Genomic DNA, 24,683 nt, shown 5'->3' with positions numbered 1-24,683 from the left:
CACAACAAAACGCATACAACAATCTCAAGACGACTATAGAACCCTCCACAACACCTTCTCCAATAATGCCAGGAACAGAATGAAGATTCTATTGCTTGCATGGAAGGAACCAGACACAGGTCTATATGATGGAAGGATGTGGTTCCAATAAGCTGCACAGCCAATAGATCACGAGGAACCCTAAACACTTTCCATGCCACAAGAAAACCTGTCAACTTATGAATGACCATGTAGATTTTGTATAAATCAGGTTTATTGGGTACAACCCATAGATCGTACAAAAGGAAAAAGTCTCAGCAAGTATTAAATGTAGTTGGCCACTGCCAACGATAACACTTTCAAGTTAGCAATGATACTTTTCATAGTTGAAACATATAAACAGCATCAAAGGCAATCAAGCATTACTAGCTATATTTAATCGTTTATATTAGTATAAAATGTCACTAGCTATAAGAAGTAAGCAGAAGTAGAAAGAAGTAAACAAACGGAAAGAGGAGGAAAGAAAGAAGAGAAAAAGAAAGAAAAGAAAAAAGGGGGGGGGGAAAGTGGGGGGGAGGAAAGTGGGGGGGAGGAGGGGGGAAAGGAAAGCGGGTGAATGTAAGAGGGTACGCTAGGTATGAGGAATGCGGCACCCCTCCCGGGCTGACCTCAGGCCCCATGTAGTGGGGAGAAGAACATTGAGTCACCAACATTGGCTTTAGGCCACGACAGCAGGCCAGAGGATAGGGGCAACAACCATTACGCGAACGCTCCCATATCGGCTCCAGATATGAATTAGGACCTGGACAACCATACGTCCAACTTCGGGGTCTCCCTGAATACAATCCATGAAGCCCAAGTGTTAAATTTCGCCGAATCCCCCATGGATTCACTTATCAATTGTTCCATTCTGTAAATGTTGTTAAGCTCCGCAACAAAATCAGAGCCTGAGGGGTAACGATCCTGCTTCCAGTATCTAGCAATCAAATTCCTGGCAGCCGTAAGAAAATGTCTGAGAAGACTCCTCTTAAAACCAGATATCGACATGTCACACAGAGACAAGAGGGCCAGGTCCACTGTGGGTTGTATTTTGCGAAAGGATAATTTGTTATGGAGATCGAAAACCAGCATCCAGAATTTCTTTATGGGTGGACATTCCCACCAGATATGGACATAAGTCCCTTTTTCTGAAGTGCATCTCCAACAAATATCCGGTATCACCGGGAACATAGTGTGAACCCGGCAGGGGCATCTATACCACCTCGACAGAACCTTGTAACTCCTCTCCTGTGACACAGCCGACAGCGAAGTCCTAAAGGTGAACAAAAAATCTTCTCTTTCCTCTTGGGACAATGAAATCCCCAAGTCACTCTCCCATGACCATGTAGATTTAAAGACGACCTTTGCTCAGCTAAACGCTGCAATCTTCTAATCTCAGATGTACCACAGGTCCCGGCAGAATGACACCATCATACTGTGTGTAGGAGACTGTTGGGACCATCACAGTGTGCTGGGGTCATACTTTGCAGTGGGTACTGGAGGGTCATCATAATGTGCATGTGTAGGAATTCGCTGTGCAGGTATCTTACTATGTTTGGGGGAGCATATATTGGCACCCTACATAGGGTACATGAAGGGGTTATCTTAGTGTGTAGAAACACTGCGGTGCTTCAATTGGGGTACAATTACTTTGTAAGGGCTGCAGGGTTGTGGCGTATGCTCTTCTGTCACCCCACTGGATAAGATATTTTAAATATCTTTTTTTTGTGAAAGGGGGCAGGAACAATTAGGACTTCTGCTATGGGGCCCCATGATTTGTCTCCTCTGCCCATAACTTTAACCCCTTTCTGACATCAGACATAATATTCCGTCCATGTGACCTGGGCCTATTTGACCATGGACAGAATATTACATCTGAGCGATCGGCCGCGCTCACAGGGTGTGCGCGGGAGATCGCCACCGGGTGTCAGCTGATTCTGACAGATTGCACTAGATGCCAAGAGCGATCACAGACCTCTCCTGGCACTTTAACCCCTGAAATACTGCGATCGAACATGATCTCAGCATTCCGGAAGCCGGCACAGGGCTGACAGCCCCTTTGCCTTTGGATCGGAGACCCCGCGGCGTGACGCAGAGTCCTGATCGTTGCCATGGTAGCACCAGAGCAAGGAAACTTGTAGGTCATGCGCAGTGCATGATCAGCAAGTCTCCCTGTCAGAGCAGCGCTGACAGCTTCCACAGCTTGCAGATAATGCTTCAATGATTGGCCTGCAAAAAATAATTGTCCCATAGTGGGACAAATTAAAAAAGTTAAAATCAAATCAATATTTATTCTATCACTAAAAAAATATTTGAATCCAAAAAATCTAAACAGTAAAAGTACTCATATTTGTTTCCGCCGCGTTCACAACGATCCGACCTATAAAACTGTCCCACTAGTTAATAGTGAACACCATAAAAATAAAAAAACAGGCAAAAAACAATGCTTTCTCATCATACCACCGTACAAAAAGTGGAATAACACGCGATCAAAAAGATGGATATAAATAAACATGGTACCGCTGAAATCATCATCTTCTCCCGCAAAAACAAGCTGCTATACAGCTCCATCAGCAGAAAAATAAAAAAGTTATAGCTCTCAGAATAAAGTGATGCAAAAATAATAATTTTTCTCTAAAATAGTTTTTATTGTATAAAGGCGCCAAAACATAAAAAAAGATATATATGAGGTGTTGCTTTAATCGTACTGACCTGAAGAATAAAACGGCCTTATCAATTTTACTACACACGTAACGGTATAAATGACCTCCCCCAAAAGAAATTCATGAATTGCTGGTTTTTAGTCATTCTGCCTCCCAAAAATCGGAATAGAAAGCGTTCAAAAAATGTAATCTGCCCAAAAATGGTACTAATAAAAACGTAAACTCGTCCCGCAAAAAATAAACCTCACATAACTCTGCGGGCCAAAATATGGAAAAATTATAGCTCTCAAAATGTGGTGACACAAAAACTATTTTTTGCAATAAAAAGCGTCTTTTAGTGTGTGACAGCAGCAAAACGTAAAAACCCGCTGTAACACCTCTTTCTCACTTCCTGATATTTCCAGTACAGGACATGTCAGTGTCAGACACCTCTCCATTACTAAGCCATGAGCCTGATGTCACCTGACAATACAAAGGTGACATCAACTCCACAAATATGAACCCCACTTGCCACCGCTACAGGGCAAATGGGAGGAGCTGGACAAAGCGCCAGAATTGGCCCATCTAATGTACCTTTTCTGGGTAGTTGCGTGTTGCTATTTTTCAGCTGAGGGGGTCAATATCCATGTTCCCTTACCAGCCTGAGAATACCAGCCGCCAGCTATGAGCTTTATCAAGGCTGGTTGTCAAAAATGGGAACCCCACATCGTTTTTTAAAATTATTTATTTATATACTTATTCCGTGGAGCGCAAAAACTATTTCCGGCATGCACGGCCATCTTCATCCGGTGACTTTACGTCCATACCAGACACTGATTGGCTCTATGCCGCCATCGGATCCCACCCCTTCCTCTTTTAAACCCCATGATTAGCGCGCTTACACATTCTGGACTAGCGGTAGATACCACGTCTGGCACCATACGCTGTGCACCACATCCCAGGTCTGTATTGGGCTTCTACCCTATTTTTATTTGAGAAAATAATGGCGCTCATATTATAAGCAAAATACTGAAATTTGCTTCCAGGTCCGCCGCATTAATGCAGGCACCACCACCCCCATTTAAAAGGATATTACCTATCGGCACACAATTTTGGTATGTTTTACCTAGTATATTAATTTCTATCTGTGACCTCTGTTTCCATCCTAATATAGGATTATGCACCTTTTTTTCTCCCTTTAGATTTACCATATATACTCGAGTATAAGCTGGCCCGAGTATAAGCCGACCCCCCTAATTTTGCCACAAAAAAACTGGGAAAACATAATGACTCGAGTATAAGCCTAGGGTGGAAAATGCAGCAGCTACTGGTAAATTTCAAAAATAAAAATAGATACCAATAAAAGTAAAATTAATAGAGACATCAGTAGGTTAAGTGTTTTTGAATATCCATATTGAATCAGGAGCCCCATATAATGCTCCATACAGTTCATGATGGGCCCCATAAGATGTTCCATACAAAATACGCCCCATATAATGCTCCATACAGTGTATGATGGGCTCCATAAGATTCTCCATATTAAAATATGCCCCCATATAAAGCTGCACAAATGTTTATTATGGTCCCATAAGATGCTCCATACATACATTTGCCCCATACAATGCTGCACAAATGCGGATTATGTCCCCATAAGATGCTCCATAGAGATATTTGCCCCATACAATGCTGTACATGGCCCCATACAGATATTTGCCCCATATAATGCTGGACATGGCCCCATAAGATGATCCATACAGATATTTGCCCCATATAATGCTGGACATGGCCCCATAATATGCTCCATACAGATATTTGCCCCATAAAATGCTGCACTGGGCCCCATAAGATGCTCTATACAGATAATTGCCCCATATAATGCTGCACATGGCCCCATAAGATGCTCCATACAGATATTTGCCCTATATGCTGTTGCTGGGATTAAAAAAATGACATACTCACCTCTCAGGCCCCCGTCATTTGCTATACTCACCTTTCCCGTTCCGCCGCCGACCGCCGCTGTGTCTTCCCCGTCCTCTGCACTGACTGTTCAGGCAGAGGGCGGCTCGCACTAATTGCGTCATCGCGCCCTCTGACCAGAGCGTCAGTGCAGAGGACTCAGAAGACACAGCAGCGCCGATGGTGGAACGGGGAGCAGGTGAATATCGCGCACTGCGTTATACTCACCTGCTCCTGGCGCGGTCCCTGCACGTCTGTTCCCTGGTGCCGGCAGCTTCTTCCTGTAGTGAGCGGTCACATGGTACCGCTCATTACAGTAATGAATATGCGGCTCCACCCCTATGGTAGTGGAGTCCATATTCATTACTGTAATGAGCGGTACCATGTGACCGCTCACTACAGGAACAATCTGTCAGCGCCCAGAGAACAGACATGCAGGGACCGCACCAGGAGCAGGTGAGTATTATTAGACCGCTGCCGTTCCCCCTCCCCTGCCGACCTCTGGGTATGACTCGAGTATAAGCCGAGAAGGGCAATTTCAGCCTAAAAAAATGGGCTGAAATTCTCGGCTTATACTCGAGTATATACGGTAGTTGGCAACTGAGTTAGCACTCTTGTCGTTTTTGGACATTTTTGAAGTAAAGTGAACGGGTATGAATTTCAATTTTTTCTCACTGTTTCACAACAAACCTCCTTCGGTCCACTCTCTTTCCTGCTCAAGGGATATTAACCCTTGCACTCTAATGTGTGACACTGGACTAATTTGCTATTGTCTGCTTTACTGTCATTTTCTACAATACGATTGACCAATACTATTGTATATACTTTATTTTGTGTTTTGATGTAACCTTTCGTTGGATTTATTTTGTTTTTCTTACTAGTAGTAACTGATGAAGGTCTAATTTTGAATGAAACGTTTTCTGTTTACTTCCTCGTGAACAACATTAAATACTGTTATCGATCGTACCAAGTTCAGTGCCAAGTTTTTGTACATATATTTATGGTGTGGGAACCTACTCTGGCACCTTCTGTGGTTGTGCACACGTCACTTCATTATGGCAGCTAATATCGTCGTGCCTGGAGGCACATGGCAGTGATGTCATACACCATGGTGGGCATACAGATGTCAGCTGCCAGCGCTTGAGCCGGCTAAAAAAGAGGACACTGCACATCATGGGAATTAGGGTGGTGGTGGTAAGAATTTTTTTTTTTTTACCTTAAAAAGCCAACCCTCGACCCAACAGCTATGTCCAGCTATCGCCCAATATCGCTGCTCCCATTCGCTTCCAAACTCCTGGAGCAGCACGTCCACTCTGAACTTTCCTCTCATCTAACTTGCTCTTTGACAATCTACAATCTGGTTTCCGCCCCCATCACTCAACTGAGACAGCCCTGACCAAAATTACAAACGACCTACTTACAGCTAAAGCTAACGGACAATACTTTGTGCTCCTTCTAGACCTGTCCTCTGCTTTCGACACAGTTAACCACTGCCTCCTACTACAGATCCTCTCCTCCTTTGGCATCAAAGACCTCGCCCTATCCTGACTCTCCTCAAACATTTCCAACCGCACATTCAGCGTCTCCCACACTACCTCCTCATCCCACCCTCTCTCTGTTGGGAGTCCCCCAAGGCTCTGGTCTAGGACCCCTACTTGTCCCAGGCCAATCTATACACTTGGCCTGGGACAACTCATAAAGTCCAGTACCACCTTTATGCTGATGACACTCAGATCTACCTTTCTGGCCCGGACGTCACATCTCTGCTGTCCAGAATCTCGGAGTGTCAATCAGCCATATCCTCCATCTTCTCCTCTCGCTTCCTCAAACTCATTGTGGACAAATCTGAACTCATCATCTTTCCTCGATCTCATAGATCTTCCTTACCTGACCTATCTATCGCAATTAACAACATCACACTTTCCCCCATCCCGATAATCTGCTGCCTCGGAGTAACCCTTGACTTTGCCCTGTCCTTCAAACCGCACATCCAAGCTCCTTCCATCTCCTGTCGCCTCCAGCTCAAAGATCTCTCCAGACTCCATCCTTTCCTCAACCGTCCGTCTACTAAAATGCTTGTGCATGCCCTCATCATCTCCCGCCTTGACTACTGCAACATCCTTTTCTGTGGCCTCCCTGCTAACACCCTTGCACCTCTAGAGTCCGCCCTTAAGGGTACCGTCACACTATACGATTTACCTACGATCACGACCAGCGATATGACCTGGCCGTGATCGTAGGTAAGTCGTAGTGTGGTCGCTGGGGAGCTGTCACACAGACAGCTCTCCAGCGACCAACGATGCCGAGGTCCCTGGGTAACCAGGGTAAACATCGGGTAACTAAGCGCAGGACCGCGCTTAGTTACCCGATGTTTACCCTGGTTACAAGCGTTAAACTAAAAAAAAAAAAAACAGCACATACTTACATTCTGGTGTCCGTCAGGTCCCTTGCAGTCTGCTTCCCGCACTGTGACTGCCGGCCGTAAAGTGAAAGTGAAAGCACAGCCGCTGTGCTCTGCTTTCACTTTACGGCCGGCAGTCACAGTGCGGGAAGCAGAGACGGCAAGGGACCTGACGGACACCAGAATGTAAGTATGTGCTGTTTGTTTTTTTTTAGTTTAACGCTTGTAACCAGGGTAAACATCGGGTAACTAAGCGCGGTCCTGCGCTTAGTTACCCGATGTTTACCCTGGTTACAAGCGAACGCATCGCTGGATCGCATCGCTAGATCGGTGTCACACACACCGATCTAGCGATGACAGCGGGAGATCCAGCGATGAAAGAAAGTTCCATACGATCTGCTACGACGTACGATTCTCAGCATGATCCCTGATCGCTGCTGCGTGTCAGACACAGTGATATCGTAACGATATCGCTGGAACGTCACGAATCGTACCGTCGTAGCGATCGAAATGTTATAGTGTGACGGTACCCTAACTCTGCTGCCTGACTAATTTATCTCTCTCCTCGCTACTCCTCCGCTTCCCCCTCTGCAAATCTCTTCACTGGCTCCCATTCCCTCAGCGTATCCAGTTAAAATTACTAATACTGACCTACAAAACCATCCATAACCTGTCTCCTCCATATATCTCTGAACTAATCTCCCGATATCTTCCCTCTCGTAATCTCTGGTCCTCCTAAGACCTCCTTCTCTCCTCCACACTTATCCGCTCCTCACCCAACTGCCTCCGAGACTTCTCCCGAATATCCCCCATTCTCTGGAATTCTTTGCCCCCAACACGTCTGACTATGAACCACATTCGGATCCTTCAGACAGAACCTGAAAACCCATCTCTTCAGGAAAGCCTACAGCCTGCACTGACCCCGCTGCCTCCTCATGACTACCGGAGCTACCGCCTCACCAACACCGGAGCTCCTGCAACCCTCAACCTACTGTCTCCTTCCCCATAATCCTGTAGATTGTAAGCCCGCAAGGGCAGGGTCCTCGCCCCTCTGTATTAGTCTGTCATCGTTAGATTGCTTACTGTGATATCTGTAATTTGTATGTAACCCCTTCTCATGTACAGCACCATAGAATCATTGGTGCTATATAAATAATAATAATTACCGCATTAACCCCTCATTTTCAGATACAAACCTTTGGCTCTGGTACGTATCCACATGGGCAGTACACGGATGCCACACAATGTGACACACGGAGACGGATAGCTCCAGTACCGTTTTTTCTGGTACCGGAAATATCAGGACCTGTTAAACCGGCCTTAATATGTGATTCTTCAGATTCTGTATTAGTCTTTGCCTGATGAAGAGACCGGAGTAGTCTCGAAAGCTTGCAATTTGTTACCATCTTTTCAGTTAGCCATTATAAGTTATCAACCTCGGAGGACTCTCAATTCTAATATTTTTCTACTGGCTAACACGGTACAAAGATATACAGTATATCTATCCTCCATTAGGTAATGCAGGGAAAGACGCATATTGGTTCAGTTCACACAAAAGTTGTTGAGGCGCAGATTTATTTTTTTTTTAATTGTATCTGCTCCATATCCCCCTTAAAAAAAACAAAAAAAAAACTGCCTGGAAATCACTTTCTATTCATTTCTAAAGGAAGTCCACTTTGCTGTTTATACAAGAGCTTTTTTTTTAACTTTTTCTTACCTAGGAAGCATTTGAAAGCAATACAAGTGCAGGTCGCTTATATGAAACGGATCCTGATGGAATCTGCACCAAACTAGGCACTGTCCAATTAAAAGGCTCCAAAAAACACTACGTAAAAAAGTCTGCGCTGCGGGGACAAGTCTGCGGAACTAATTCTAGAAAAGAAAACATCAGTCTTAGGCCTCTTTCACACATCCGTCTTTCTAGCCCCGTCGGGATCCTGCATTTTCCCATAGACTTGTATTAGCGACGGATGGTCACACGTTTCGTCCGTTGTGCACTGGATCCTGCGGAATTTGACGGATCGTCTTTTGGAAAAAGCGTTAAAAGCAACGTTTTTTGTCTGCAGTGGAAAAAACTTACCCCGACGCCTCCTGCGGCATACGTCGTTGCACAGAATGGGAGCCTATGGACACTGAATCCTGCGCACACTGTGAAACGCAGGAGTTAGGCCTCTTTCACACTTCCGTCTTTGTAGTCCCGTCGAGATACGTCGTTTTTTGAAAAAGCAGGATCCTGCATTTTCTCATAGACTTGTATTAGCGACGGATGGCTACACGTTTCGTCCACCGTGCACTGGATCCTGCGGAATTTGACGGCCCGTCTTTTCCAAAAAACATACCATGAACTCTCTCTCTTTCCCCTCTCTCTTTCCTCTCTCTCGTCCCGGAATAGAAAATCATGCTTCTCCACTATGCAGATTCTGGAGATGCCTCCGTCGAAATACTGGAAACGTTGCATACGTTTTACCAATATTTTGTAACATCCGTCGGTACGTCTCGACGAAGCACTGGAACGTGACACTCCCGACGGAAGTGTGAAAGAGGCCTTAATGATTGGGCTCACTGCAGTACGAGGCGCCTAATTCATTAAGAGTCCGACCTCTGATCCAGCGGGCACAACAACCAAAAAGTAGCTCAGTCAGTGAGTGGGGTATGTTTTTGGACTAAGTTACTCCACTAAAGTGATGTAACTTTTAACGAATTTGATGGGTGAGTGTAGCCATGCCCCCCTTATTGGTGTAGCTGGCAGGGAGTGCCGTAAAAACACCAAATTTCTAAATATTTTTACACAACTTCTGAGTGGGGAAAAAACATATTACGACTTATTAAGGTGTTTTGTCCAAAATTCATTTTGTAAACACCTTAATGAATCGGCCCCATAGTTTTTGAACGTCCCAAAGAAACTCCTTATAAACACATGGACATAAGATGTAACGTGAACGAGAATGGGCGATCATCTGCGGTTTTGGCAAAATGCAAGACTGCACTGTTCATCCTGTGCCCTACCGTGAAAATTTGTTGTCTTTAGAAACAATCAAACATGTTGGAATTTTTCAGAGGCCGATGATGAGCACTGGCTGCATCATAGCTTGAAAAAAAAACAACACAGTCCATGTAGTCTGAGATGGTGGGTTTTTTTGTTTGTTTTTTTGTTGTTTTTTTACACCAACAAGCAACCATCCATCCAATTGACAAACAAACAATTTTTTTTTTTTCTTTTACGTTTGTGAAGGCCTTTACTCTGCAGACTTTAGTGGCCACATAGACCACTCCAGGGACCAATTAACGAGATGAAACCATCATCAACAGAAGTAAAACCCAGCAGACTGATTATTGGAATCTCCTGGGACTCCTTCACTCCTGTAACAATTCATGATCCACCAGCGCAGACTGGCAGTCGTGGAGGCCTCTATAAATGACAGCTGATCTCCTTCCGCCTTCATCATTTATCGGACCGACCCCTCTCATATTTTAGTAAATATTAGAATTCTCAATAAAAACAATATTGGACCTTCTTTACTCATCTGTATTCTGCCGTTGCTCTGGAAAAGCTTCTCATATTGTCCCTTCTTCCATTTTGCTATTGGGGGGATGATTCATCGTCTGTGGGATTGCTGCAAATGGCCGAGTGCTTTCCATGGCTTCTAATTGGAAGTCCCATATACAATGAATATAGCGGAGGTTGAGCATACACAACTGCTCCATTCAAGATGGGATTCTTCAGCGCTCCGGATACTTGGGGACCCAGCAGTTAATAAGTTGCACCCTATATGTACCTTATCCTGGGGTCCGTTCTGGTACATATCTCTTATCCTTGGCCCCATCCTGGTATATATCTCTTATCCTTGGCCCCATCCAGGTATATATATCCCCATCCTGGTATATATATTCCCATCCTGGTATACTTGTCCCCCGTTCTTCCTCTGTTCTTTAATGCATAGAAAAAAAACTGTTCTACTCATCTTCCCTCCATGCAGCGTCCTTTTCTGAAGCCGGCAGCTGACTTCAGCGTACAAGCGACGGGAGTGCATGAAGTCGCTGCCATGTGCCCCCAGTCATGTGCACGCCGACGTCAGCTGCTGATCCAGACCCAATTGGTCTGAGGACGCACATCCAGTTGTAATTTGTGTGGGCATCGGTGGGCATCTCATGGTCGTGACAGTGGTTGTTATGCCCCTGCTTATTTACCCTCCTACTGCAAGAAAGAAAACGGACACTAAGGGTACCGTCTCACAGTGGCACTTTGGTCGCTACGACGGCACGATCCGTGACGTTCCAGTGATATACTTACGATCTCGCTGTGTCTGACACGCTACTGCGATCAGGGACCCCGCTGAGAATCGTACGTCGTAGCAGATCGTTTGAAACTTTCTTTCGTCGTCAAGTGTCCCGCTGTGGCAGCATGATCGCATCATGTAACAAAGGTGTGCACGATATTGTATACGATATCCAACAGCTTCTACATCGCAAACACGTCATGAAATTATCGCTCCAGCGTCGTGCATTGCAAAGTGTGACCGCAGTCTACGACGCTGGAGGGATATTGTTACGATGCTGGAGCGTCACGGATCGTGCCGTCGTAGCGACCAAAGTGCCACTGTGAGACGGTACCTTTAGGTAGGATGCACACACAAAAGACATAGCGGCTGATTCATCAATACTTGCGTTGTTCTCGTTGTCTTGATGAGGAGGCAGGCTGGAGTCAGACACTCCTGATTCCTGGAGAGATGTAGGACTACTGGTGTTCCCCTCTGTGTGCGCCTCGCCACAAATCCTACCATTAAGATTCATGGCTTAGCGAACACCACCAATTTTCACGCCTCCATCCCACTTCAGGTCCAACCATTTTGTCGGAGCTTGGAGAAACCAAAAGTTGAAAACTTTTGGCGCAACTCCGAGTTGCACCCTAAATTTTGTGACTTTTCCAAACTTTTGCGCTGGAAATCCGGTGTGAAAGCTTTGATGCATCGGACCCATAAAGTCTAAAGGTACCTTCACACTGAACGATATCGCTAGCGATCTGTGACGTTGCAGCGTCCTGGATAGCGATATCGTTCAGTTTGACAGGCAGCAGCGATCAGGATCCTGCTGTGATGTCGTTGGTCGCTGCAGAAAGTCCAGAACTTTGTTTCGTCGCTGGACTCCCTGCAGACATCGCTGAATCGGCGTGTGTGACGCCGATTCAGCGATGTCTTCACTGGTAACCAGGGTAAACATCGGGTTACTAAGCGCAGGGCTGCGCTTAGTAACCCGATGTTTACCCTGGTTACCAGCGTAAAAGTAAAAAAAAACAAACACTACATACTTACCTCCCCCTGTCTGTCCCCGGCGCTCTGCTTCCTGCACTGACTGTGAGCGCCGGCCAGCCGGAAAGCAGAGCACAGCGGTGACGTCACCGCTCTGCTTTCCGGCCGCTGTGCTCCCAGTCAGTGCAGGAAAGCACAGCGCCGGGGACAGACAGCGGAAGGTAAGTATGTAGTGTTTGTTTTTTTTTACTTTTACGCTGGTAGCCAGGGTAAACATCGGGTTACTAAGCGCGGCCCTGCGCTTAGTAACCCGATGTTTACCCTGGTTACCAGCATCGTTGGTCGCTGGAGATCTGTCTGTGTGACAGCTCTCCAGCGACCAAACAGCGACGCTGCAGCGATCAACATCGTTGTCGGTATCGCTGCAGCGTCGCTGAGTGTGAAGGTACCTTTAGTGTGAAGGTACCTTAACATTACATTTTATGCAGCAAGTATCTTTCATATACTTTTTTTTTTTTTTTTTTTGTGAAAAATGACGGCTGTGTATAATTATAGCTTGGTGCATCATGATCAGCAAACTGTACCTCAATACACTCTGTCATGACATATCATGATAATATATATATATATGTCGTCCCATCTGTGGCTTTCCAGGGTGCACTCCAACTAGAATTAGTCATAATTGTCCAAATGTTTCATCAGATCTCCTTATGGTCCATTCGATCTGGATCCAGCTGCCATTTTTCCTATGAGATATACAATGCAATATTCTAAAATAATAATGTTTCATAATGGAAAAGATACTAAGCCACCAGCTGCAGGTGTCTAAATGCAGTGACTACCTGGTTCCAGGGTTATTTCTAGCCCTTTTTTATACAGAATTTTTCTTTACCCTGCTGAGGTTTATCGTTCTGACTTTGCCAAAAGTGTCTGCTTTAACAATTAAAAAAAAAAAACACTTACGGTAATACAGTGCGTCATTTGTACATTACTGCAGAAGAGTCATGTGGGCGGTCCCAGGCTCCTAAGGAGTCACGCAGTCCTCGATTGATTGATGTCGCACAGGCCCCGGATATGCCATGAACTCATTCAAAGCAAAATGTACAGAACTCACCTTCATCTAAGCACTGAGGCTACAATTTAATGGAATCTGGTCAGATTTTTACTATGTAATCAGAGAGCAGCATAATGTAAGGGCTGAGACCCTGATTCCAGTGAAGTGTCACTTACTAGGCTGTGTTTTGCTGTTTCAATAAGATCAGTGTTTTAACAGCAGGAGATGATCACTACAGGACAAGGTGTCTCATGCCTTCTAGTCCAACCACACTCCCAACACTGATAGCAGCTTTCTGTCACTGTACAGTGTAAACAGAAATCTACCAATCAGTGGTATGGGCAGGGTAATGCCGGGCTCAGCATTCAGAGCTCTGCTAGATCTGCTGCAGAGAAAACTTTGATTCTGTTACAACTGCTACACTCAGTAAACTACATGATACATTGCTGGAATCATGGTCTGTGTCCCTACACTATGCTGCTGTCAGATTACATAGCAAACACTGACTGACATATTCCCTAGACTGCGTGACTCTTCAGATGACTGGCACCACCCACATGTCTCTTCTCGGGTCATTTACTTACTGTACACACTGTAATGATAATTTGTTTTGTCACTTTTTAAAGACATGGTGGCCAAGAGGCTGAACATCTAGTGACAGGTTTCGTGTAAATGCCCCAACAGCAAATCTGAGTCGTAAAAAGTTTAACCATTTTACCAGATATTTTTGCATTTATGTGCATGACGGTCGGACATTTATCTGATCTGTGGCTGGACATTTGTATGGCAGACAATGAGAAATTCCTAATGTTCCTTCACAGTGGGGGGAGATTCATGTAGCAAAATTTTGGCCTTTAGGCCACTTTCACACGTTCAGTCTTTGGTCACTTTTTTACCTCAGTATTTGTAAGCCAAAACCAGGAGTGGAACGATTAGAAGAAAAGTATAATAGAAACATACGCACCACTTCTGTATTTATCACCCACTCCTGGTTTTGGCTTACAAATCTGAGGTAAAAACCTCACCAAATACTGAATGTGTGCACATGGTCGTGTGACAAAGATGTTCACAGACATAATGTAGGACTGGAGTACTTAGCGTTTCCCCGTAACCCCATGGTTTGTAACTGTTGCCCTACAAGGTGTTGAGATTCTACAAGTCCCATCATATCAAACATATGGCGTCTCCTGCTGCTCCATTATGTAACGGGGATCAAGGTGCCTCATTCGTCCCATCAGTGCAAGTCCCAATACTCTGACCCCCACCGATCAGCAATTATCACCTCTCCTATGGACAGATGATAACTTGTTTTAGCCGGACGCCCCCTTGAAGTGATGTGTGCCCTCAGGAGTACAGTAGATTTAGCTGTGGCCCCTCCAGCATTGTGAGGCAGTAAGCGGCAGCATGGCTCCGCTGATGGAGGCCGACTTCCCAGCACAGGCTACACGTATACATTACTATAAGCAGATTATCTCTCTAGGTGCGTTACACAATGAAGCGAGCTCCTCCGAAACTCACCCCGCAGGTGTGTAATCGTCAGACAGGTCACTGCCCTCGCTGGGGATTTTTATGTTGTAATCCTAAAGCATTTTGTGCCTTTTATAGGCCCCATTCCCACCATGCGTTTTTGGTGAGTTTTTGACCCTGCAGAATTTCTGCACTTGTGGTTTGTCATTGCATTTTTGTTTTTTTTGTTTTTTATACATGAGTTTTTCTCTCGTTTTGATGCTGCGTTTTTTATCGCTTATTGGTGTCATGCTTTGTTTTTGATACTTCCTTTTATTTGGCTTTGATAACATTTTATTGATATACCTAGGCCCGGATTTCATGCCTTTTTTTTTTTTATGCGTTTCCGCCACGGAAACACACTAGGAGCGCATGTGAGGTTTTTACCTGCAGAATTTCCACATCTAGTGCAAGTCTATGGGAAAATCCGTACAGAAAACTCAGCGTCCCCACAAGAGAAATTGACGTTGTGGATTTGAAACACGCACCGCAGGTCAGTTTACGCAGCATAAAAAAGCACAGTGGGCAGCAGATTTCGATAAATCCCATCCACTTTGCTGGAACTGTATGATGCTCGTTTTTGACCCAGAAAAAATATACAGCGTCAAAAAACGCAACAAAAGCTCTTGGTGGGAACGTAGCCTGTGTGAGATGGGATGTCCGTGATACTTACCGTAAATATGTAATTTTTCCTTTTGGTCCTGCACCTCTCTTTTCCTGAAATATGGACCTCTCTTCTCTGTATGTAAATTTAGTCTATTTTTGGCGAACCGGGAGTTCGGAGAACACCCATAGAGAAGAGCTGATGGGCACGCCCACTTGGCTAATAAGATAAGATTTATATACCGGGAAAAGGGCGCCATATCCTAGGAATAGAAAGGCACGGGAACAGAGAAATAACTCTGGATTTAGCAGAGCAGCAGTATTTACAGCAGGTAAAACACTTGGCCAGTGACCAGTCCTCCTTATGGGCCGTCACACATCTCGGCGCTGCACAGAAAAAAATCTACCAAAATTGACATATGATGTAGAGTGTAAATCCTCAGCATGTGGATTTTTTACCAATGATTTTCCATTTTTTGGATATAGGCACCAAAGCATCTGTTCTTTGTCTAGTTTTGCGTGTTTTTCACCCTTTTTTGCTTTTGTACCCAATTCCTTGTTCTAATTGCGCCTGTTTTTAAGTTTATTTTATGAGCTCGCCTGTTTTTTTCCACTCTAGTGATTCCAGATGTTTTCTCCTGATTTGATCAATTGTGACTTTTTAAAAAATTTGCAAAATTTGGAACAAGTCTATTGTCCAATTATACCCCTTCGGTTTATGTTTGACTACGCCATTGTTTTGGCACAATTTGTGAAACCTTTTGCAAATTTTGTGACTTTTTCAGCTACAAGTTGCGCAAACAATTCAAGACCGAAAAAAAAAAAAAAAGAGACTATTTTTATACCGAACGCATGAATTGCGTGTGAGGAATTTGAAGATTTTAGCTTATCAAAGACAATACCACAAGACTAATTAAAAAAACCGCAAATGAAGAATTGGGCCGTAGTGTAAATTTCAAGACAAATCTGAACAAAGCTCAAATTTGCAGCAACTTCTGCCAAAAATATTTTTACATCCAAACTATAGTAATGGAGCCTGTATGAGAAAGTCGGGTGGGATAACTGGCAGCTGAACTAATGTGCAGTCGACGGCCATCTCATGTGTATGGGGGCTTATCAGCTATCAAGCGGATAGATATAACTTGCTCCTATCAAATTGCCATTTAATTGGGGGTTTTTTGTTTGCCTATCCCTAGGATTGGCCGTTAATGTGTAATTGGTGGGGGTCTAGCACCCACTCAGTGATCGGAAGGGACCACAGAAATTGAGCAAGCGTTCTCCTGGTATATCAGCTTAGTTATAATGATATATATCACCTTCTCCCATCATTTTGCAAAGGAGTCTAGAAAATGTGCACTAATAGGTTGAAAGTGCAAACAGTAATCGCTTTTCCAACCACTTTCCACGTGGTGCCCTGGAGTAGTCCCCATAGTAATACAGTGCTTATTGACTCCACACCCTTGTTTTTGTCACCCCATGGTCCAAGGAATAATTACCAGAGCGTAGGGTGGTAAAATCCGAGATAAGATACAGATTGGACTATGTTCCTGTCTCTCAGTAGTGATAACTGGACGTGGTGCTGCCACTTACTACAGATTAATACTTGCTTTGTGTCACTGAGCCTTTGCTCCTACCGGCATTCAGCGGCTTTGGCTGACATCAATTCAGAGCAGCGACTTCTCTTCCATTCTGCTCTATTGACGGAGCGTAACTGACGACGTCATGCTGATTGATAGCCGGCTCCCTGCTGCCTAACTGCGGAGAGCTGGGTGTCAATTGGCATGATGTGGCAGTCCTGTCCCATCGACAGGGCAGTCAGGAAGAAGAGCTGTTCTGTTGACATGAAGCAGCTGAATCGCCGGTAGGAGCTGTCGTTAACCGCTCTGAGCCTCCACTGGGGAGAACAAGAAGGTCGTTGCCTCTGTTAGCAACTACCTGTCTGTTAGTTTTTATGCCCACAGTAAAAAGAAATAGTCCTGGACAACCCCTCTAAAGGAGGTATACAGTGCTATAGTGTGTGTGTGTGTATATATATATATATATATATATATATATATATATATATATATATATATATATATATATATATATATATATATTTTATTATGCAGTCTTAGAAATGAGCAAATTGATTCACAAGATCCGGTCCTGTAGCAAGGGCAGTAATATGTGGCCACTTGACTAGAGCTCTTCAATCAAAAGAGGAGCCAGGAGTACCAGCATGTAAGAGACGGTTGGTAGAGCTCTTGTCCAGCGGCCACAGGATACTATCTGGAAACTGGACCAGGTCTTGCTAAACAATTTTATATATATATATATATATATATATATATATATATATATATATTTATTTATTTATTTATATATATATAATTGCCTAAGGGTTTTTCCGTCTGTCTGTCTGTCTGTCCTGGAAATCCCGCGTGCCTGGCGGCCTCGACCAATCAGCGACGGGCACAGTATCGACGTAGATGTCATAATGGTTGCCATGGCGACGATGATGTCATAAAGGTTGCCTCGACCAATCAGCGACGGGCACAGTCTGCCGCGAATTCGCCTCGACCAATCAGCGACGGGCACAGTCTGCCGCGAATTCGCCTCGACCAATCAGCGACGGGCACAGCATGGCGACGATGATGTCATAAAGGTTGCCTCGACCAATCAGCGACGGGCACAGTATCGACGTAGATGTCATAATGGTTGCCATGATGACTATGTCATAAAGGTTGCCTCGACCAATCAGCGACGGGCACAGTCTGCCGCGAATTCTGGAATCATCATTGTCCATATACTATGGGGACATGCATATTCTAGAATACCCGATGCGTTCGAATCGGGCCACAATCTAGTGTGTGTGTGTATATATATATATATACACACACACTAGATATATATACACACACACTAGATTGTGGCCCGATTCGATCGCATCGGGTATTCTAGAATATGCATGTCCCCATAGTATATAGACAATGATGATTCCAGAATTCGCGGCAGACTGTGCCCGTCGCTGATTGGTCGAGGCAACCTTTATGACATCATCGTCATATATATATATATATATATATATATATATATATATATATATATATATATATATATACATTTTGTAGGGATTTCACTCACTCACTCAGGTGCGACGGCTGATACTCAGAAGGCACGTTCCTTTCAAAGTTCACAGGGTTTATTGCTTCATAAACCACATGGCAGAAAATAACAGAAAACAAATAGCCTTTGGCTCAGAAAAGAAAAGCAAGTGTCCAGTCCTTCAGGCTCAGTCCTGGAGCATCAACACACTCAGGAGGGTTTCACCTCCACACATATCTGCTGTGTAAAGCATTAGCCTGTCTTATATAGAGCTAACCACAGCCTGTCTTATATAGAGCTAACCACACCCAGTATCCCATCACATGATTAGACATGTGGTCTGACATCACCACAGGTCCTGAAACACATATATATATGGTTATGCGTCGCGAGGAGCGGGAAAGGCGCCGGAGGGTGAGTATATGATGATTTTTTATTTTTTTAATTATTTTTAACATTAGATCCTTTTACTATTGAGGCTGCATAGGCAGTATCAATAATAAAAACTTGGTCACACAGGGTTAATAGCGGAGGTAACGGAGTGCGTTACCCGCGGCATAACGCGGTCCGTTACCGCTGGCTTTAACCCTGTGTGAACGGTGACTGCGGGAAGTATGGAGCGGGCGCTGACTGCAGGGGAGTAGGGAGGGACTAATCGGACTGTGGCCGTCGCTGATTGGTCGCGGCAGCCATGTCAGGCAGCTGGCGAGACCAATCAGTGACTTGGATTCCATGACAGACAGAGGCCGCGACCAATGAATATCCGTGACAGAAAGAAGGACAGACAGAGAGACGAAAGTGACCCTTAGACAATTATATTGTAGCTATACGGTGTGTGTGTGTGTGTGTGTGTGTATATATATATATATATATATATATATATATATATATATATATATATATATATATATATATATATATATATATATATATATATATATATATACAATGCCTACAAGTAGTATTCAACCCCCTGCAGATTTAGCAGGTTTAATAAGATGCAAATAAGTTAGAGCCTTCAAACTTCAAACAAGAGCAGGATTTATTAACAGATGCATAAATCTTACAAACCAAAAAGTTTTGTTGCTCAGTTAAATTTTTATAAATTTTAAACATCAAAGTGAGGGTCAATTATTATTCAACCCCTAGGTTTAATATTTTGTGGAATAACCTTTGTTTGCAATTACAGCTAATAATCGTCTTTTATAAGACCTGATCAGGCCGGCACAGGTCTCTGGAGTTATCTTGGCCCACTCCTCCATGCAGATCTTCTCCAAGTTATCTAGGTTCTTTGGGTGTCTCATATGGACTTTAATCTTGAGCTCCTTCCACAAGTTTTCAATTGGGTTAAGATCAGGAGACTGACTAGGCCACTGCAACACCTTGATTTTTTGCCTCTTGAACCAGGCCTTGGTTTTCTTGGCTGTGTGCTTTGGGTCGTTGTCTTGTTGGAAGATGAAATGACGACCCATCTTAAGATCCTTGATGGAGGAGCGGAGGTTCTTGGCCAAAATCTCCAGGTAGGCCGTGCTATCCATCTTCCCATGGATGCGGACCAGATGGCCAGGCCTCTTGGCTGAGAAACAGCCCCACAGCATGATGCTGCCACCACCATGCTTGACTGTAGGGATGGTATTCTTGGGGTCGTATGCAGTGCCATCCAGTCTCCAAACGTCACGTGTGTGGTTGGCACCAAAGATCTCGATCTTAGTCTCATCAGACCAGAGAACCTTGAACCAGTCAGTCTCAGAGTCCTCCAAGTGATCATGAGCAAACTGTAGACGAGCCTTGACATGACGCTTTGAAAGTAAAGGTACCTTACGGGCTCGTCTGGAACGGAGACCATTGCGGTGGAGTACTTTACTTATGGTATTGACTGAAACCAATGTCCCCACTGCCATGAGATCTTCCCGGAGCTCCTTCCTTGTTGTCCTTGGGTTACCCTTGACTCTTCGGACAAGCCTGGCCTCGGCACGGGAGGAAACTTTCAAAGGCTGTCCAGGCCGTGGAAGGCTAACAGTAGTTCCATAAGCCTTCCACTTCCGGATGATGCTCCCAACAGTGGAGACAGGTAGGCCCAACTCCTTGGAAAGGGTTTTGTACCCCTTGCCAGCCTTGTGACCCTCCACGATCTTGTCTCTGATGGCCTTGGAATGCTCCTTTGTCTTTCCCATGTTGACCATGTATGAGTGCTGTTCACAAGTTTGGGGAGGGTCTTAAATAGTCAGAAAAGGCTGGAAAAAGAGATAATTAATCCAAACATGTGAAGCTCATTGTTCTTTGTGCCTGAACTACTTCTTAATACTTTAGGGGAACCAAACAGAATTCTGGTGGGTTGAGGGGTTGAATAATAAATGACCCTCTGAAAAGACTTTTCACAATTTAAAAAAAAAATAAACAAAGAAATAACATTCTTTTTTGCTGCAGTGCATTTCACACTTCCAGGCTGATCTACAGTCCAAATGTCACAATGCCAAGTTAATTCCAAATGTGTAAACCTGCTAAATCTGCAGGGGGTTGAATACTACTTGTAGGCACTGTGTATATATATATATATGTGTGTGTGTGTATATATATATATATATATATATATATATATATATATATATATATATATATATATATATATATATATAATCTGTGTAGTGGCTGCTGCTAGGTAATACATGAATATGAGCTGATCTGCAGTACACGGCACCGACTACTAACCTGTGATTTGGATTCTGCCTCCATTGTGTTCTTCCTATCAGTCTAAGGCTAGGGTCACATTGCGTTCGTGCAACCCGTTTAGCGCTAGCGGGTTGCGCTAACGCAATGTTTTTAATGGGGCCGCGTCCTGGGGTCGCGGTAACGTCCCCGCTCTCGCAGATCCCCGATCTGCGAGAGCGGGGAACGGACCGCGGGCGCGCCTCGGACGCTGCAAGCAGCGTCCGCGGCGCGCCAGGAATCACCGGCGCGTCGCTAGCGCGTGCCGAACATGGCACGCGCTAGTGCTGCGCGTTCCCATTGCCGTGAATGGGCGCGCTAACGGACGCGTTGCACGGCGTTAATTTCGCCGTGCAACGCTGTCCGTTAAGCGCGTTCCCATAACGCAATGGGAACCCAGCCTTAGGCCTCATTCAGACGTCCACCTTTTGGTAAGCGTACTATCTGTGTTTTTCATGGATAGGGCATGTACCAATCATAATCTATTGAGATGTTCATATGTCCATGTTGTTTGTGGACTGTCCGATTTTTGATCTGAATCACAATTCAAAATTGCCGATACTAATCTATGGATCTGTGAAATCCATGGACATCAAGTCTTCCTTTTTTTTTTGCATGCAAGAAAATTATTCCTGAATGCTTTTGATTGTAAAAACTGGCACACAGACCAACACTGATTAAATTAAAACCCCTGAATGAGGCTGAGAACATATTCCAAAAAATGGCGCAGAAAGCTTTTAATCTAGGCTTTATTTCTGTTTCTGGCTGAAAATGTTTTTGGCCGTAGGTTGAAATAAAAAAAAGATCATTGATACGTGTTTTTCATTCCTCTCTTGACAGATAAAAGTTTTGTATCCCTGCCGTGGACGTGTGGAGATCGACCCTGAGGCTCTATGGGAGCAGTTTGTGACTGTGGTGAAGGAGGCAATAGAAGGTGATTTCTATAAGTGATGGCTACATCTTCTCTACATCTAAGGGTGTGACATCTTTTTCAGGCGGATTCCTTCTGCAACCCACCTGAAAAAGCACAATTAAACGTTAAAAATAATGAACATAAGCAGTACAATGTTAAAACGACTTGCGGTGCATGTGTTAGGCTACTTTCACACTAGCGTCGATACGGGGCCGTCGCGCTGCGACGTACCGACGCTTACTGTGCAAGTACCGCACAACGGGGGCAGCGGATGCATTTTTCCAGCATTGCCCCATTGTGAGTTGCGGGGAGGTGGGGGCGAAGCTCCGGCTGCGCATGCACGGTCGGAAATGGCGGACACAACGCAGCAAAAAACGTTACATGTAACTTTTTACTGCCGACGGTCCGCCACAACACGGCGCAACCGTCGCACTATGGTTGCGACGTGTGGCAAAGCGTCGCAATGCGTCGCTAATATTAGTCAATGGAGAAAAAAACGCATCCTGCAAGCAAGTGACCTGATCACTCCTTTGGTGGCTTCTGCCTGGAAACCACCACAATTGATATAAAAATACGGCGGCAGCAATGCTGCCTTCAAAAGCGATGACAGGCCACAAAAGAGATTTCTCCAGAAAACAACGCCACCAACGTTTTCCTGACCTGCTGCTGGAAACCATGCAATGTTTTGTGCAAGTTGAAGTTTTGCTAACATTTCAGGCATAAATAAAATCAGCAAAAACCACAAAGGGAGGAAAAAACCTCCATTATTCTAGAGAAAACACCCAAAAAACAGGCAAAGATGTTTACCTGTCTAGGCCTCAAATCAAATGCACTCTCATGGTGCAGTGAGCTCAAGTAAAGATGGCGACTACACAGGTGCGGTAATACCAAATGAGACAGCCAATCAGGTATTGGCCGGTTGGCACACCAGTGCAAACAGATAATCTGCACTGAGTATGCAAAGCATCTGGATCCTAGCCTATTAGTAACGCCATGTGGCCAGCTGCCCAATGCTAACTATAATGCGTCCTGTGTGAACAGAGGCCACAGTCTACAAAGCCATCTGGGCCCAACTGCACCTCAAAAAGTACAAATAAAAAAGTGCACAAAAACATATCAAAATATGTAAGGTATTAGCTAATATTATGGCCGCAATACGAAAGCTGGCAATCCACGTCACAGGTCCTCACACTTGCCAGTCCTATTCTAACAGCAAAAAAGAGGAACAAACCTCCATTAAAATAAATCAATAAATAAAATCAGTCTGGGGAAAATGTGAGTAAACTTGCATAAATATTTAGCAACTTTTCAAAAAGTTGCAAATTGACAAATCAGCTGGAAACCCCAAATCTCGCCCACAGCAGTGAATATTAAAAAAAAAAAACTGCATAAACTTTAACCCCTAACCGTCATCCGCCGTACATGTATGGCGCAAGTGGGTAGTACGTGTATGGAGCAGGTTCACAGGGTGAGACCGACCTTTACCTAGCAGAAAATGGCTGTGACACACAGCTAGGACCTGCCTCTAAGGCTTCTTTCACACTTCAGTTGTTTGGCGTCAGTCACTTCCGACATAGTGACGGATCCGTCACAATTGTTGAGAAAACTGTTCTAACGGATCAGTTTTTTTGACTGATCTGTTGCTTGGGGGTTGTCTGGGAAAAGTATCTACTTTTTGAACATGCGCAATTGAAAAAGCGGATTGGGGCGACGGATCCGTCGCCCATAGGCGGCCATTCTATGGAATGGCGGACGCGACTGATCCGTCGCTATCCGCCATTTCGGCGTTGACAAAAAACGTTATAATGTCCGTCTATTTATAGATGATGTCCGCCAAATTTCGATGGATCCGTCGCATGGCGGATGGAACGGACGACCATCTGTCACAATCCGTCGCTAATGCAAGTCTATGGGAAAATAACGGATCCGTCAAAAAAAAAAACGGATCCATTATTTGAGGAAAATGGCGGTTTTAGACTGACGCCAAACAACTGAAGTGTGAAAGAGGCCTAACAGCAGCGGGTGGAGCAGAGCTCTGACAGCAACTGTTATCCTGTGAAATTCCGCTGTCAAACTCTCACAGCGGCATTAACGGCACACTGGCATGGGAGTGCATCATTCTCGTGACATAATTGATTGGTTGCTATGACAACCGGGGGTCTGTTGAAGATTTCCGTGCCTGTCATCACGGAGGTTTTTGAAGCCCAACCCATGGCTGGACTTCAAAGGAGGCTGTGGTTTTTGCCATATACTGCAATACTGTATTGCTGTATATAGTACAAGCGATCAGACGATTGTAGGTTCAAAAACAGTAAAAAGTTTTAAAACTAAAAAAAAAGTTTTTTAAAAATAAACATTCAGGTCACCCCCCCTTTTCCCCTGTTAAAAAGTTTTTAAAAAATACACATACTATCGCCATGTCCAGAAAAGTTTGATCTATCAAAATATAAAAATAATTAACCCAATGGATTAACACCGTAAACAGAACAAAAAATCAAATCGCCAAAGTTGTGGGAATTTTTATTGCTGCAATACTTTAAAAAATGCTTGT

At 44.4% G+C, this 24,683-nt stretch overlaps 1 protein-coding gene across 2 annotated transcripts in view; it reads left to right on the top strand.

Moving 5' to 3' along the window:
• Positions 1 to 24,683, top strand: part of GK5 (glycerol kinase 5) — a 73,632-nt gene that overhangs the window by 6,404 nt on the left and 42,545 nt on the right. For both annotated transcript variants that reach the window (XM_069727886.1, XM_069727885.1), the window contains exon 2: positions 22,060 to 22,153. In XM_069727886.1, coding sequence (XP_069583987.1) covers positions 22,060 to 22,153 — 94 coding nt within the window. The remainder of the gene's footprint in view (positions 1 to 22,059; positions 22,154 to 24,683) is intronic.

The sequence above is a fragment of the Ranitomeya imitator genome, chromosome 5 (genome assembly GCF_032444005.1).
Source record: "Ranitomeya imitator isolate aRanImi1 chromosome 5, aRanImi1.pri, whole genome shotgun sequence".
Taxonomy (NCBI): Eukaryota; Metazoa; Chordata; class Amphibia; order Anura; family Dendrobatidae; genus Ranitomeya; species Ranitomeya imitator.
The sequence above is the reverse complement of the archived record's forward strand: the minus strand, read 5'-3'. Positions and strand labels throughout refer to the sequence as shown.